At 42.7% G+C, this 16,451-nt stretch overlaps 1 protein-coding gene across 3 annotated transcripts in view; it reads right to left on the bottom strand.

Annotated features, from left to right (window-relative positions):
* fndc3a (fibronectin type III domain containing 3A) overlaps window positions 1–16,451 on the bottom strand; it is a 64,969-nt gene that overhangs the window by 34,225 nt on the left and 14,293 nt on the right. For all 3 annotated transcript variants that reach the window (XM_034700719.1, XM_034700720.1, XM_034700717.1), the window contains one exon: window positions 5,626–5,701. In XM_034700719.1, coding sequence (XP_034556610.1) covers window positions 5,626–5,701 — 76 coding nt within the window. The remainder of the gene's footprint in view (window positions 1–5,625; window positions 5,702–16,451) is intronic.

Genomic DNA, 16,451 nt, shown 5'->3' with positions numbered 1-16,451 from the left:
TGCTCGCCTTTATGGTTGGTTAACACACAATACCACCAACCACTTTTGTGCATAACCAGAACATAATGGCCCAAGCTATTCAACAGCTTAGCCTGTTTTCAATAAACCCTTGAAAGGCAAACCGGTCTTGAACAGACAAGTGTTGAAGAATGTCTATTTTAGACCTGGAACTTACTTAAAATAAATTCAAGGGTAATATTCCTTCAAGTTTTATATACATTTTCAATAAAGACAATGAAGTGATGGAATAGAGAGAGAATATATCTGCAGCCCTGTGATAAATGAAAAGAGGTATTTCACAGCTGAGGTTTCAGAGATGAGGATAAAATAAAGATGGACAGACTGACACACCAACATCTAAAAAAGATTGCAAAGGACACTGGGATCATGGCCAGAGGTTCACAAATATATAGTACACACACACACACATAATCTTCAGCTCCCCGTTGAGATGCCAGAATGACTGTCTTGGCTTTAGAGGGAGTAAGCTCATCTCGATCAGGCTCAATAAGCCCAGTGGAACTAGACGGTGCTTTAAGCTATCAACCACAGACTGAATCATCCAAAGTGATGTGAATCAGTGGCAGCCTAATACAGATGAAGAAGTGGGCCTAATCAACCCAATGGTCCTGATGCAGACTTGCCTCATCAGTCACTGAGCATATCAGGTGGTCTTTAGCCTGGTGACATTAAAACAGTCAACAGATCTACGGCGGGAGAGGCTGATAAGGCTGAGCCGAGGGGCTGCTGGGGGTCTGGGTTGAAGCTGTGTGGGCTTGTCTCCTCACATATGGAACCTCCCCTACATGGCTACTCTAATTAGCTTCCCTTGCTCAAGGCTCCTCCTCCAAGGCAGATATCACAAAGGCAAATGCCTTTTATAAACTGCATTTTACAAGACTGTCGGTTCATATTAGGCAGGCTGTCATGCGCTAAAGTGTTGCAATTACGCACATCCAGCTGCTAAAAATACAAACTGAATACACAAATCGGTGTGGGATGGATCAAACCCTGAGACGTGCGAGTGAGCCAGATCATCCCGGCTCTGTTACACTGTAACACCGTCTCTGTCAGCTGGGGTCAAAGTTGAAAGCATTGCATATGTACAAGAGACAGAACGAGTGTGATGTTGTGAACACACAACAAACCACATGTGCATACACGCATGTTCGCACACACACACATTCTTCTTCCTCCCCTCCTTGCACCGCAGGCAGTGAGTCATCCCTCTATTCACGTCACTGAGAGATGAGTGCAGCCTGTGACAGGCCAGTTAGTAGCAGTCACACTGATCTATGTGGCACCTCTCAGCTCTTTGTTTCTCCTCTGATGGAGAGACCATGTATGCTCACTCCCCATTAGGAAGGTTTACTCAGCTCGTAATGGGAGGCCGGGGTGGGAGCTCAGTCAGACAGGAGTAGGGAGAAGAGCCCCCTGCGTGAGTGTACTGTATGATGGCTTTCTGCCTGGGCAGCATCACTTTACATCACTGGGTTTGCTCCTTTGTCATTCAAACCTGGATGCAGGAGTCCTATTTCACAGGGGTATTGTATTCTGCTTTTCATATTTATCAAAAGACAGGGCAAAGTTGAAAAATACAGACATGCAAATGACATCCTGAGATAGTCAACACTGGGGTCAATAAGTTCACAAAGAAATGTCACAGAACATGCTGTGTTCACTTAGCACAGCAACTCAAACTTTGATCATGCTATCATCCTCTAGTTCGGTTTACCTCGTCTTTATCAAATCAAACTGAGCGTATAAGGAAAAAAAGGAGCGGCCAGTGAGCTCACAGAAATGTCAGCGCACAGAGGGATGTCAGTGGACTCAGCCTTAAACAAAGTAAATCATGTTCCAGATCTATGTTTTACCAGGCAACAACATTTTATCACAGTCGTTTACAACTATGGCCCCACAGCTCTGCCTCCTACAAATACTCCAGCTGTCTCCTGTTCACAATTTCAGAGGCGTATTGGAGCCAGACTTCATTGTTGCTGTCACAAAGCCAGTGCAATCACCAGCTATTGAAGAAAAGGAAATGACTGTCATCAGGACAAATACGAATGTGTAACAAATCTTACTCAAACACCGCCTTTTCTGCTCTGACTCCACAACCACCACACTGTAATTATACCATATGCTTATTTTACTCTAATAGTCTATCAGCATACGGTTCATGTTATCATCTGTCAAATTAGGCAGGAAGAGCACGATGCCAAATGACATCCAGATCGCAGAGCCAATGAGGAATTAAAAGACAAACATTTTATTTTTGGACACAAAGTATGAAAGTTAAGAGAGAGAGAAAATAAGCAGCGGTGACACATTCTGCTCCGTGTTGTAGTTTTGTATTAAAACTATAATAAAGTTGCAATAATGTGAAAAGCATATTGCACTTATATAAGCCATTCTTTCAGGATGTATCTTTGTCTATGCTGGCTGGAAAATAAGATGCAGTTATGTCATTGAGCAGTCTGTGCGCTGTGAGACATGACTGTCATCCTGTTATCATTTCTGTAAAAATACGTCAATGCTCCCTGACCAAGCCCCTCCCTCCTCTTCCACTGCACACACACAAAGAAGCTCAATGAACCCAGGTGGAGGGGATGAATGGAAATGTTAAGCTTTATCAAAATCTTTGTCTTCATTTTCCAGATTAGACTCACATCTGTATGAATCTTATATTATTAATTACATTAACTAATTAATGAACTTTACAAACCTTTAATCCTGATTACATGACACATTTTTGGGCGTAAATACGAAAGAGATAATGTATAGTTAGCTGATGGTTATGTGGAATAGAATCCAGCATCCTGCTTATTATCTGGCTACCGACTAAACATGTAAACAAGCTGACTCTAACTATGATCTAAAGATGATTTTATTGATTTAAAGATGATTTCTTTATGCAGCTAAAAATAAAGAGTCCCTCCATTTTTAGCACTTCCACGATGTTATTCTTATCAGCAAGTCTTGTGGGTTGACATTCAAATTAACATTTCCATCCACAGTTTAAACATCAGTCTAAACATTAGTGTTTTCAGTTGGCATTCTTAACAGATGCAGAAAACCCCAGCAGCACCTGTAGGCTGTGACGTCCTCTTCCCCTTACATTGTAAAGTCTGCTGGGATTTTCTGTTAACTCAACCAGTCCAGTGACACTGTCAGAGCCCACACCCTTGCTTGTTCCTCTGCGGTTTTTCCTCTAATCGCCTTTTTTTTTGTGCTGGTGACTAGGGATGGGTACCGAATTCGGTACTTTTATAGGTACCGACCGAATTCCGTCGATACTACCGAGTACCGACTCACGTAAAATCAAACGGTACCATGTTTCGGTACCTGAACGCGTCCCTGTGACTGTGAGGGAGTGGAAGAGTAGGTGATTTTCTATACTTTCGCCCTGTAATAAAGTCAGAGAATGATCGGATGGACGTCTCTGCTCTCAGCTCTCTGCATCTGAGCGTTAGCGCGCCAAATGGAGCCTGCAGCTGACGGGCGCGCGCACTCACTGCGAGGCAGAACTGCAGGATTAAGTTTATTTCATACAGTCTATGGTTGAGACGGACTCCCTCGCTCCGACTACCTGCGTGTGCGTGAATGCCCAACAAGTAAGTTGTGTGTCCTGTTATTATAAAGAGACGGAGAACTGACTTTTCCCCTTCCGCAGGCGTTCACGTGTGTTCATTGATAAACTCCAGAGAGAGCAAATAGACGCCACGAGCATGTGTCAGCTAATATATCTAATCACCTATATAATCCTGTTTCTGTTCATTTCATGTTAAATTAAATAAATATGGTAAATTAAACAGTTAAAAGATTTCATTTTTTAAAAATTAACATTTACTACCACATAAACACAAAAGTACCGAAAATTGGAACCGTTAAGTACCGGTACCGATTCCCAGGTACCGGGTATCTGTACCGTATCTGGTCAAATGTCAAAGATACCCATCCCTACTGGTGACCGGTCAGCCATTTACCACTAATCTCAAGTTCTGTGCTCTCCAAATAACTTGAGTCATTTAAAAAATATCTTCCATGTCGACATTGATGCTATCAAAAAGTTTCGTTTTCGTCAGACTGTCAACAGGAAGAGGTGAAATCATAAATAGTACACTAGATGTGCTGTAAAGCTTTTGCATGGATTCATTTGAAGGGTGATGCATGATTAGGTTGTTCCTAGCATAGCCTTTGCTATTCTGAATAAACAACCTTGTTCAGAGTTTTGACCAATCAGAATCATCAGAATTCACATTTGCACAATGCCCAACTTTAGCACACGTACAACCTTCATGGAGGTTTTCAACATAAAGCTTTATTTGATGTTAGCTACATCAGGTCAAAACAAAAAGAAGGCAACTCTTGTCTCATGGAGGGCTCCAGTGTGTTTTGTATTTTCATCTGAGTTTCAGAGAATACAGCTATCAGTCTCTAACTTTTGAGCTGCTAAAGCTAACTTACTCTGGTTACTGAACACATGGTGTGAGCAAGGACTGCCTAACCTGTTGAAATAATATTCCACATGTAGTTTGCATGAGGGAAAGACTTACCAGTAGATAACATTATTAATACACTATGTAAATAATAATGCTGCTACCATTACAAATAATAATGAAAGTAATACCAGTGATGTCATACTGACAATAGACACTGTGCTATTTCCACTGAGACTTTTAAAAAGCAGCTTTAGACTCATTTGTTTGTCATGGCTTTTGACCATCTTTTGTAATTTGTTGTTATTTGTCTGCTTTCATTATCGTCTCATTTATTGCACATTGTATTGTCGATATTGATTCTCTGTGATGCACTTTGTGACTATGCTCTGTGAAAGGTGCTATACTAAATAGTGATAGCTTTTGATATATTTTTGTCAGATGACCAAGTTATGTCAGAATCAATAATGCAAGATCATAAAAAGGCAATACTTTTTGTTTTCCAAAAGAACATTTTTGTATATAGCGATATGTTTTATCTTCTGTTATGCTGAAGCTTAGTTTCCTTTCCATGTTTTGCATAATTGCTTCATTGCTCAGTGTTGTTATAAACTTATATTATGCAATTCATTATAAACTGAACTAACTGGTCTCAAGCTAGGTTTCTTTATTTGTACTCAAAAGCAGATTTGTTTTGTTCAATGTGTTTTCCAGCTTCCCTGTAGTATTTGATATGTTTTTGGTCTTTTCATAGAAGGCACCGTATAAGCGAGGAACTCAGCATTTTAAGTGCGAAATACATTTCAGTGAGCTTTCAACAGCTCTGTGAGGAGTGAAGTCAAGAAGGCATTTGTCTTACAACCACAATATCCTGAGACTCGCAGTGATGGCATGCTGTCTTCTCTCTCTGGAGCACTCTCCGCTGGAGCAGTGGAGCTTGGCTCCGAAAAAATATACAACGCTACATGAAGCATTTCACAGCAAAGGCTAAGTGCTGGTGCTGTAGAATGCAATAAGCATGTGCACATGGTGCTTTTCATCATTTTCAGGAGGCAATGCCAGATCTTGTTTGTTATCAGCTTGTTGCTTTGGAATTGTCATACACAACAGGATCAGGAGACATTAGCATTCAATCCAAACACACACTGCTGAGAATAGACAGGGAATAAAAGGAAAGGCTTCTTACCTGTGATACACTGAAACTGACCATCCTCTCGTCGAATAGTGAAGGCCTCACCTGGGTTTACCTGCACCAGGATTACCTGCGGAAAGACAAAGAAGCGTTATATTTGACCTTGGAATTAACACTCCCACATTTTTATAAATGGAAAACTTTGCATGTTGGCATCATGCATGCTGATTTTTTTGCAAAAGTTTCTCCCAGTTTGTGCAAATTTTGCTCCATGGCTGAAGTTTCAATGCTGCAGCAACATATCTGTTGTTGCACTGACATGACAACCAACTTGAAATCATGATAGGAAAAAATTGTATTACATTTCTCAATTAAGGGCCTTTGTGCAATGCCTTTGATAAAGGTGTCATCAGAAAGAGGCAGGTAAGAGCAACACAACATCACAGCATTAACAAAAACAATAACACACTTCACTTTACTTCCAGTCACACTTAGTGTTATCAGTACAAATGTCCATCAAAATGTTATGAGTGACAAAACAAAAGACTGAGAGACAGTGAGGGCTGAGGTGGTGGTCAACTAGCTTTTAAGAGTGGACAGAAATATCTTGAATCTGGGCTTATTTCTGAAATAGTGTGGTTAGATAAATTCAGCTCAGATCTGTTGTCTGTGAAGAACAACTTGTACATTTTATACACATTCACACCACACTGCTTGTAGCGACTACAAAGAGCCAAACGCCGCTGAGAGGCTGAGGTTGGGCCTAGTAAAGTGTCCGATGCGCTTAAAGGGATATTTCAGGTTTTTTTTAAGTGGGTTCGTATGAGTTACAGTTCACTATTGCTCCTGTTAGCCACAATGCTGATCGGCGTGTATCCATGCTCACGCAGCGGAAGAACACCTGTCTGCGAGGTCCGTCCGAAAATAGTGCCAAAAGAAAGGGGGTTTCTGAAAGCAAAAAAAATAGCTCTAATTTTTTTTTACTGGTGCATGCATTTGCACCGTGATGAGTGCCTGGAACACATTTTCTTAACTTTGGCGAAATTACTCGAAATAGGAGGTCTAGCTTACCTGCCGGTCATCTGGGATTTTTCTCATTAAAAGGGGAAGAACTCACTGGCACGCATTGTGGCTAACAGGAGCACTAATGTACTGTAACTCATACAACCCCACTTCAAAAAAAATTAAAAATATCCCTTTAATGCAAAAAATCCCTAATGCACAAAAAGGTAAGTTTAACCTTTTATTAACAAAAAGGATAATCAATTCATGATAAAGTGCACAAAAGAAAAGAGTGAAAATAAGCGATAATAAGCGAAAAATAAGCGGTCAACAAAAAGTACAGAGACCCAGCTCCCCCCATCTCTCTGCCTGCAAACAAAAGAAAACAGGTGGCCTAAATGAACAGAATATCCCCGCCTCTAACCAAGCGGCAACCTCCGGTCTAAAAATATGAGTCGATGTGGAAGTGTTAAAAGCTGCAGTTCATCGAGGATCCGCTTGAGGCTGGCTCCGGAAGTACCGGAAGTCACATACACATGAATGGGGAAAAGACGATCTTTGCAGCATTAATAAACATGTTTACAGCCTGGTACAAAAGATGAGTGTAGTCTGAATAGCTAATTTCTCGATGTCCTCTCACTGTGAGGGGGGGTGAATTTTTTTTTTATTTGGTAATTTAGAAGATATTGAGATTACTAGTCTTCCAATGAGAGGCACAGCTGCCTGCAGGAACACTGCAGCTGTTGGCTAGGAGGCTCAAAGCCCGCCTCTTTACGTCACACTGGCTCGACAGAAGCAATATGGCTGCCGCAGCCGATTGGTCTCAAAACAGCTCTTCAGAAACAGATGGGTGACGTCACGGATCCTACGTCCATATTTTTTACAGTCTATGCCTCTAACACATGACCCGTAAATAACCTAATTAACTGACCCCACAATGAACCATACAGTAAACCAGTGCTTTTCAACCTTTTTTGAGCCAAGGCGGAGTCAAAACCACCAACCAGAAGTGTTACAAAATCACACATTTAGTCTCTCAATTTATGAATCTATTTATCTGAGGGAGGGACTTTGGCTACTTCTTTAACTATGTCAGGGTGAAGCATCTCATTTACAATGGCTTTTGCAGGTAGTATTAATGTCTCTGCCACAGTGTTCGGCTTTTTTGATTTGGCTACGAGTTCAGCTACTAAGTAGCTAGCTTTGAGAGCTCTCGCAGACACTGTTGTAGTTTTTCTCATAAAAGTTGCCTTTTCCACCTCCCATATTACGCTCTTCATACAGGTTAGAATTTAGTCCAGGGCCCAGTTTGGAGTTTTCATTTTTCCTTTTTGAATATTTATCCATCGCTGTTGTACGCCTTCGTCTTGTCACATACACCTCTCATGCGCATCTTTAATTCTGTTGTTTTAAATTAACAAGACACACTACATGGCAAATTATTTGCAGTATATGAAATGTTTTTTGTTTTTTTGACTAATTAAATGAAATTGGAAAATGTCCCATGGCACACCTGACAGTCTGTCACGGCACAGTGGTTGAAAATCACTGTGCTGTAAACAAACAACAAAAAATATACAAACAATAAACTACCCTAAACCTCAAATACAAGATACAATAAACACTTGAATCCTTCATGGCTCCTACACTGCTTTAATATTAAAAAACGGAAAGAAAAGAAATGTGTCATATATTGATCCCACCCTTTACAAGCTCCTTTAGCTTAAATTATTTAATGAGTACACTTTAAAACCTTCAAGGAAGTGAAGCTTTGTAATTGCGCTGTTCCTTTGCATAGTTTTTTAATTTGCCTCTTTAGTAATGAGCTTTAACATTAAACCTCACTGTTCTGAACTGTTACTATCAGATACCTTTTAATGGAGTTAGTCATTGCTGATGGAAATATCAGGTACACGCTGCTACCCTTCACTGAGTCATGCTGCTTTTGTCTAACAAAAGACTTGAGCATCAGAGCTGAAGTAGAAAAAGCCTGATGAAAAAAAAAAAATCATTTCAACATTTGTTTCAATTTTACTCTCTTTTGACAACAGCAGGAAGAAAGAAGCTTCAATGATAAAGAAAGAGAGACAACGTTCCTCCTAATCAACAGGTTGACTCAATGTAATAAACAGGCTCTGAAACTTCTCCCTTGAAATGATCTGAAATGAATCACTCTTCACTTATTCTTATAAACTCTGAAATAAAACACATGACTGGGTTTTTTGTTGCCCGGCAATGTGTGTGGGCGCTCATTACCTCACTCTTGTGGAAGTCGCTGTCATAGAATCTACACTCCCCTGGCAAAGCGCTTTGGCTATGGTTCTCTTCAAGCACAGAAATCATCAGCACCTCCATCTCTGACACTGCTCCCATTCATGTGCTCAGCAGGGAGAGGAAAGAGCCCTTTGACTGCCACACACACGCACACACACACAAGCTCATATGCTCGTACACACCCACACAGGCAGCGTCAGCAGTGTGGATGATGGTGGTGGTGAGGGTGAGGGTGGGAGAATGGGAGGGGGATGCATAGTCGAGGGAGGTCTAATTGAATCAAAGTCTAGGCACTTCACAGTCTGGTGCGTGTGCATGTTTGTTTTCTGTGGGAAGCAAACAACTACACTACATAACTACTTCAATGTCAGCATTAGAAGTCACATCTCACATCAGGACTGACACATTTATCACACGTGCAGAAAATCACAAGGAAGGCAGTTTAGCTTACAAAAGATCTGACTGCTACTTACTGTTGCCCGCATCGCTGTATTCACGCAGTCACATATGCTCCAGGGTCTAACAGACCCTCCACAACTTCACCCAGCCCTCATGAAAAATCACATGACCTACGTTGCCAACACATCTGGCCGGGTTGGTCTTTAACACCCTCCACTTGCTTCAACTTCTGCACAAAATCCAGGAAGAATCTGGCGAGAGACGGAGGAGTGCAGCAGGAGCTATGTAGGCGGCGGATGGGGCTCAGTCTCTCTCTCTCTCCCCCGCTGGATGCAGCCTTCACAGAAAGTGTGGCGTGTATCTTATGTTTGCTTAGCCTGGTTCAGCCTCATCTGCTCCATAGCAGCGTTCGCTGCAGCAGGCAGCTTGTTCACTCTTGCCTCTGGCTCCCGTGCAGCCTCCCTACAGTCAGTATCCACAGCAACCCCTTCAACAAATAAGCCACGGCGATGTCCGTGCCAAACCTTTGGAGAAGGGATTGAAACCTTATCAGCAGTGGCCACTCTCCGGGAAAGGGAGGCAGATGAACCCAAGAAAACAGGAGCAAATGTGAGCAGGAGTGGATGATGCCTCAGTTTGCCTTTCAGTTTCCTTCTTGCCTCTGTCACTGACTGTGTGCCAGCTGAGTTAACGCCTGCTGTGCTCCTTAATATGGTTAATTTCAAAAGCATTCCACCGGGGTGTGATCATAGCACAACTGAGCCGGCAAAGGTACAAGGGTTCCTCAGCGTGGGGAGTCTTTTGTTCTGCCTTTTTTTTTTTTATCACAACAACAACAATGGCGTGAGGGAGCCGAGCGACCCACGCAGCTTCTGAGGCTGACATATACGACTACACTACAGTCCCTCTCCCTCTCCCTTTCTGCCGACTCTCCCTCCCCCTCATACTCTCACTGGCTCCCTCTCCCATTCACAGAGCGACATGCCATACACCCTCTCTTAATACTCCGATCGATGTGAGAGGAGATGAGGTGGTGGAAGTTCAATTGCAGAGCTCCAGCGCTGGCGACAATTGCACCCTCCAGTTCTCTACTGTTTTTCAAAGATCACAAAGCAGCCCACTGACAGTCAAAACAGGGCGCTGTTTGTACAGCGACACAATAAACAGAGATCACAAGTATTCACTGCTTCTGAACATCTGTCCTCATTCATTCTAAATGGATCATTCCTTAAAGCGACAGTGCTGATGATCACTTGATCAGCGTGTGCCAAGTTAGCAGGCACTCTGCGTCAATGGTACTGCTGAGCAAGGGGTGCACACGCCATAATCTCCACGCTGTACAGTCATTAAGATGATTCAGATGAATTAAGATCACTTTCAGGATGTATGCAGTGAAAATGTATCAGAAAAAATGGTGTGGGTAATTTCTCAGTAGTGATCAAATCAAATATCACTCATGGTTATTCATAAAATGGATTATTTAGAAATGACAAATAAGAATTTATATATATAATATACAAGCATCAAAAACGCTGCTTTTTCCCTGTTTGTCTACAAAGAGGTGCAATGATTCGTGGACATTGTCAATGTCAACACAAATCAATAACAAAGCTCGCTGCCTACGTACTGAACTGACGATCAGTCTGTGATGTTAACATGTTACGTCCATTCACAGCATGAAAAACGTACATTGTGTTCTGGTGTCAAAGTCAAACTGAGGAGGAAGACATCCCACATCCTCACTATCTCCTCTGAAAGGAACAGGTCCACATAATGAAACTAAATACTCAGGAGTGAGCCAGCGGCACATCCTGAAGGCTGGTTTGAGCACCACATATTTCTGCACTGATGTGTCCGTGTCGCATGGCAATTCCCCTCCGAAACGCTTGAGGGCAGTGTGGTCTCTCTGATAGCCGATCGTCTGCTTCCAGCCCCGCTACGATCTCTGTTTACTATTCCACAGCGATTCAGAGCGTGTTATGTTAATCTACAGCTGATACATGTTGCTGTTTATGACTACATGATTACAGGGAAGAATAGAGAGGAGGAGATGAAATACACGGCGGATGTGCGGCTGAGGAGCGGGGATCCCAGAAGTGCTGTAAATGTGGCAAATACAATGCCGCTGAGGGGACCATTCACAAAGGCTTGCGGTCCACGTTGATTCTACGGGTAGTTACATTTTGGAGGAGGAGCTACGCGGACCTCCAATGTAGGCTACGCCGTCGATTCCACCCAGAAGTATAAATCAGGCTGCCAAGTAATAAGCATGCAAAACAGTGACACAAACTACAGGTAAACGAAATATAGCAAAAAGGCAGCCAATGCTACACCACCGCTTCTTTAAACTTTGTTAGCATTTCACCATTAAAGCTGCAAAGAAAAGGACAGCCTGCGAAATTTGTATAGTGTACCTTGCTAACCATGGGAGCACATTGGTGCAAATAGACTGTATAAATAATGGACGTAGTATCCGTGACGTCACCCATCTGTTCCTGAAGCGCTGTTTTGAAGCCAGTCGGCGGCGGCAGCCATATTGGAAATGTTGAACTCAAGATAACTGCTGTCGAGCGATTGTGACGTAAAGAGGCGGGCTTTGAGCCTCCTAGCCAACAGCTACAGTGTACACCCACCTGTCAATCAAGTCAGCTGTGCCTCTTGTAATGGAAAACTCGTAATCTTAATATCTTTGAAATTGCTGCGTTATGAATAAATTCACCCCAGTCACAGTGTGTGCCGATCAAGAAATGAGCTATCCAGACTACACTCGTCTTTTGTACCAGGCTGTAAACATGTTTATTTCTGCAGTAAAGATCGGCTTTTTTGAATTGGTGTGTATGAGGTTTCCGGTACTTCCAGAGCCAGCCTCAAGTGGACACTCAATGAACTGCATTTTTTAACACTTCTGCATTGGACTCATAATTTTAGACCGGAGGTTGCTGCTTGGTACTGCACGAGTATCTGCAGAGAAGGCACGTTGGACGACTCTCTTTTGAACATTAATTGTGACACAATTGACATCTAAAGTTAAAGCCACTCTGAGTGTTTTTCTCTCATACATTTTTTAGTCCTTCAGCTTAAAACCTGTCCCCTAGAACCCTTCAACTTCTCAACGTCCTCCTCTTCGGCCACTAAACAGAGCAAACTCTTACCGTGTTACTTTAGTGAACACGTCTCACATCAAAACTAAATAATCCTTCTAATATTAACACTAGTTATGTTGAAGGCCAAAGCAAAAATATGTCTTTAATTAAGATTATTAATGAATTATGGTTATAAATGGCACTTTTTAAGTTTGAAAGTCATGTTAGACTCAAAAGCTGATAGCTGAATATGAGCCATTAAGTAATTGAGCCATCCATTGTCCAATTAGTCAATTAATTGTTGCAATAATCAATGACCAGTCTTTCAAAATAGTCATCTACTTGTGACTCCACATGCTTGAAGCAACTACTTATTAATAACTTCACAACCAAACCAAACTTTAATATTATAAGCTCAGCTCTAATCAACTCTATGATACTACGTTTAGTTTAAAATATATTAAGAGCTCATCATCTAAAGAACCGAATGTGTAGTCCTAAAACAACAGAGACTGACTTCATTTGGAAGTGAATAGACACTGAGGCAGTGCTAGGACGCTGCAAAGGTCACTTTTCACACAGCTGAATAAGCGCCGTAATGTGTGATGGTTTCATGGTCACACTCACAACAGGCATGATCTTAACGGAGCTCCATGCAGAGGGAAAACATGCATTATGAGAACGGGAGCAATGAAAACGACATTAACTGCCTCCAATTCATAAAACAGCATGTCCCAAAGTTCCCACCATTGTAAAGATGTGAGTCTGCGTCTGAAGCCCGCTGCAAAATGAGTGTGGATCAATTAACACACACTCTCACACAGACGGCCACTGCTGTGTTTTATTACCCCAGAGAATGGGCCTGCTCTCTGTGTTCATGGCTGTTAGCTCTGACGTTTTTCAGTCGTTGGTGACTCAGAGTTCAGGTTTCTCACTGTTTGTTCCTCCTAATTGTTTACTGCGTGTTGATGTGACATAGCAGCTGGGTGGACCGGAAACAGGAGCCAAACGACAGTGGGAAAATCCTGCCAGTGTCGGAACTAGCCAGGAATTAACGCAGGTGACGGCATATGCTTACGTGTGCAAAAGTAATTCGGGGCAATTTGATGATCCTCCACCCTCCAGGAGTCCCTGGAAACACCGCATGACGGGACAGTCGGAAAGAACGGGTACGAAATGAAACCTTCAGAGAGGTGTTTATGCTGTAGACAGTCCTCATAAATATCTGTTATCAGTATGACGTCACAGAATACAACCTGCTTTACATATTTATCAGGTCATTCACGTAATGTTGTCGCACAGCCAACCTTATACAGCCATATAAAAGCCAAACTGCACATCATTTTACACCAGCCTGTTCACTTTGAATGAGCCTTTGATTGATGAGTGGGTCCCCTCTAGATAGTAACATACATGTTTTGTATTTACAGCTATCTACCATGTTTGAATGTGGAACTTGTGTGAGATCATAGACTGCCTGTCCCTTTCTGGAGTCCCTGAGCTCCCTTGTCTCGTAGGTTCTTCTGAGCTGCCGTAGACGTCCTCCTGCTGTGGACGTTCCAGACTCCAGCTTCTACTTCTCGTCTCATCCCTATCACCGCTCCCTGCCTCTCTTATTCTCCTCTATCCCTCTTTCCAGACCCAACTCAGTCAAGGCAGATGGCTGTCTAACATGAGTCTGGTTCTCCTCGAGGTTTCTGCCTGTTAAAAGGAAGTTTTTCCCCATCGCTCTAACTAGCTAAATATTGTGACAGAGTGCAGGGAAGGAGGATGGAGAGTAAGGCTCTACCCAGTTGAGGTGGGGGCTAGAGACTTTGTGGGAGCTTCAACAACACGGCTACTCAAAGACTTTGGTTGTCGGGGAGCTAGGCTGCACAAGGCAACCAGGGAGTTCTCAGAGGAGGCCGAAAAGGCAAGCTTCTGGCTATGGCTGAGAAGGAGGAACAAAATATGGGGAGCAAGCAGCTCCTGAAGAAGGTTGGCTGCAGGGAGTGTCAGGGAGACGTCCCTGTTCACTACCCCGCCACCAGGAGATGTTCTGGGCAAAGGGGCGAAACATCTATGAGCGGTGGTCCCCAGCTGATGACGCTGCAGCTAAAACAGGCACCGTTGGAGGTGCGGCAGGCCGAGGGCCATGCAGGAAGGACACCTACCTGTAAACAAATTGAGGTTCAATGCTCATGGTGGATTAAGGTCTTGGTGTTGGGTCTCTGTTTAATTGTAATTTGACATAGTGGTCTAGACCTCCTATGGTTGTAAAAGCGTCTTGAGATAACATTTGTTGTGATTTGGCGCTATACAAATAAAGATTGATAAAAATTGATGAGACTGTATAAATAAAGGACGTCGTATCCGTGACGTCACCCATCTGTTTCTGAAGCCAATCGACGGCGGCAGCCATATTGGAAATGTTGAACTCAACATAACCGCTGTTGAGCGAGTGTGACATAAAGAGGCGGGCTTTGAGCCTCTTCGCCAACAGCTGCAGTGTTCCCGCCCGTCAATCAAGTCAGCTGTGCCTCTCATTGGAAAACTCGTAATCATAATATCTTTGAAATTGCGGTGTTATGAAAAAGCTCACCCCCCGTACAGTGTGAGCTGATCGAGAAATTAGCTATCCAGACTACACTTGTTTTGTGTACCAGGCTGTAAACATGTTTATTTCTGCTGTAAAAATCAGCTTTTTTGAATTGGTGTGTATGTGGTTTCCCGTACTTCCAGAGCCAGTCTCAAGTGGACACTCTATGAACTGCAGTTTTTAACACTTCGGCATTGGCCTCAATTCTCGCGGGCTAAGGTTGCTGCTTGTGCGAGACCGGTGACAGGTCGTATTTACTCTTGATTATGGACTTCCTCTGCAACAGCTGGACTCGTCCTTTCTGTTCAATCAGACATTATTTCTCAGCTTGTGGATCCTGAAATATTCATATAAATGTCTGCAAACTCTATGCATGCTGTTGTGCGCTTCTTCTTCTCTCCTCAGGAGTATCGTCCATCTGGCTGCCCCACCACACAGCCCAGACTTGTGAAGTGCTGTGGACTGTAGTCTTTCCAGAGGAATTTCTCATCATGGCTAAGCAACTCTGTATTTGTTTCAAGTCATCCTTCAGTTCCAGTTCAGAACCCTGGCTTACAAGGGTGGTCACTTTGTTTGGTCAGTCAACCAGCTCTGGGCAAAGTCAAGGGACAAAGTTTACCAAACTTTATGGTAAGGCCTTGTGATCCCGAGGATTTATGCTTTCAGCCAGACGGAGAGGGTCAGCAGTAAAATATTGAAGAGGAAACTCTGATTTCATATTTGGTTATTTGAAATGTAAGGTTAAACCTTCATAATGGTGCAGAAGAGTGTTTTACAGAAACATTGTCCAATAAAGGGCCCACTATTGGGCATGAGACATAGGCGTGTTTGTTTTATGAGCAAAAGAGAGGCTTTTGAAATGTTTCAAACTCACGTTGGACAGTGTGCTACTTTATCAAGAACAGAAATGTTTGAATCATAGACGTATAAATGATGGACGTAGTATCCGTGACATCACCCATCTGTTTCTGAGCGCTGTTTGGAAGACAATCGTCGGCGGGAGCCATATTGGTAATGCTGAACTCAACCAAATTTAATGTGAGGTTAAGAGGCGGGGTTTGAGCCTCCTATCCAACAGCTTTGTTTTCCCGCCTGTCAGTCATTTCCTTATTTGGGCAATAACTGGTAATCTTAATATCTTCTGAACCGTCGCATTAGAGTGTGTGCCGATACAGAAATTAGCAGGGTTCCCACTCTTTTCCTGGACTTTTCCAGGACATTTTCAGTGAAGTTTTGAAGGTCTCTCAGAGATTTAAAAAAGTTTAAACTGTCTTCCTGCATGGCGATGTCTATTGTGATCAGCGATGTCTACAACTTGCGGTTTCTGTGCAGCTTCGTCACTCCTTTTGTTCCGTTTGTTTTCACTATCAGGAGTTTGCACTCCTACTAGCTACAGTAAGGTAGCACAGACCCCGCAGGACTCTGTCCAACTCCGCTGGTCATTCTTTAACTTAAATATAGGACTCTTTGAATCAAAAGAGCACTCCACAAGGTTAATTTACCATAAAATATAAACAATTTACCCCCGTTTTCTGTGAATGCAT

The sequence above is a fragment of the Notolabrus celidotus genome, chromosome 14 (assembly GCF_009762535.1).
Source record: "Notolabrus celidotus isolate fNotCel1 chromosome 14, fNotCel1.pri, whole genome shotgun sequence".
NCBI classification, from domain to species: Eukaryota; Metazoa; Chordata; class Actinopteri; order Labriformes; family Labridae; genus Notolabrus; species Notolabrus celidotus.
Note: the sequence above shows the minus strand (reverse complement) of the source record. Positions and strands in the feature narration are given on the sequence as shown.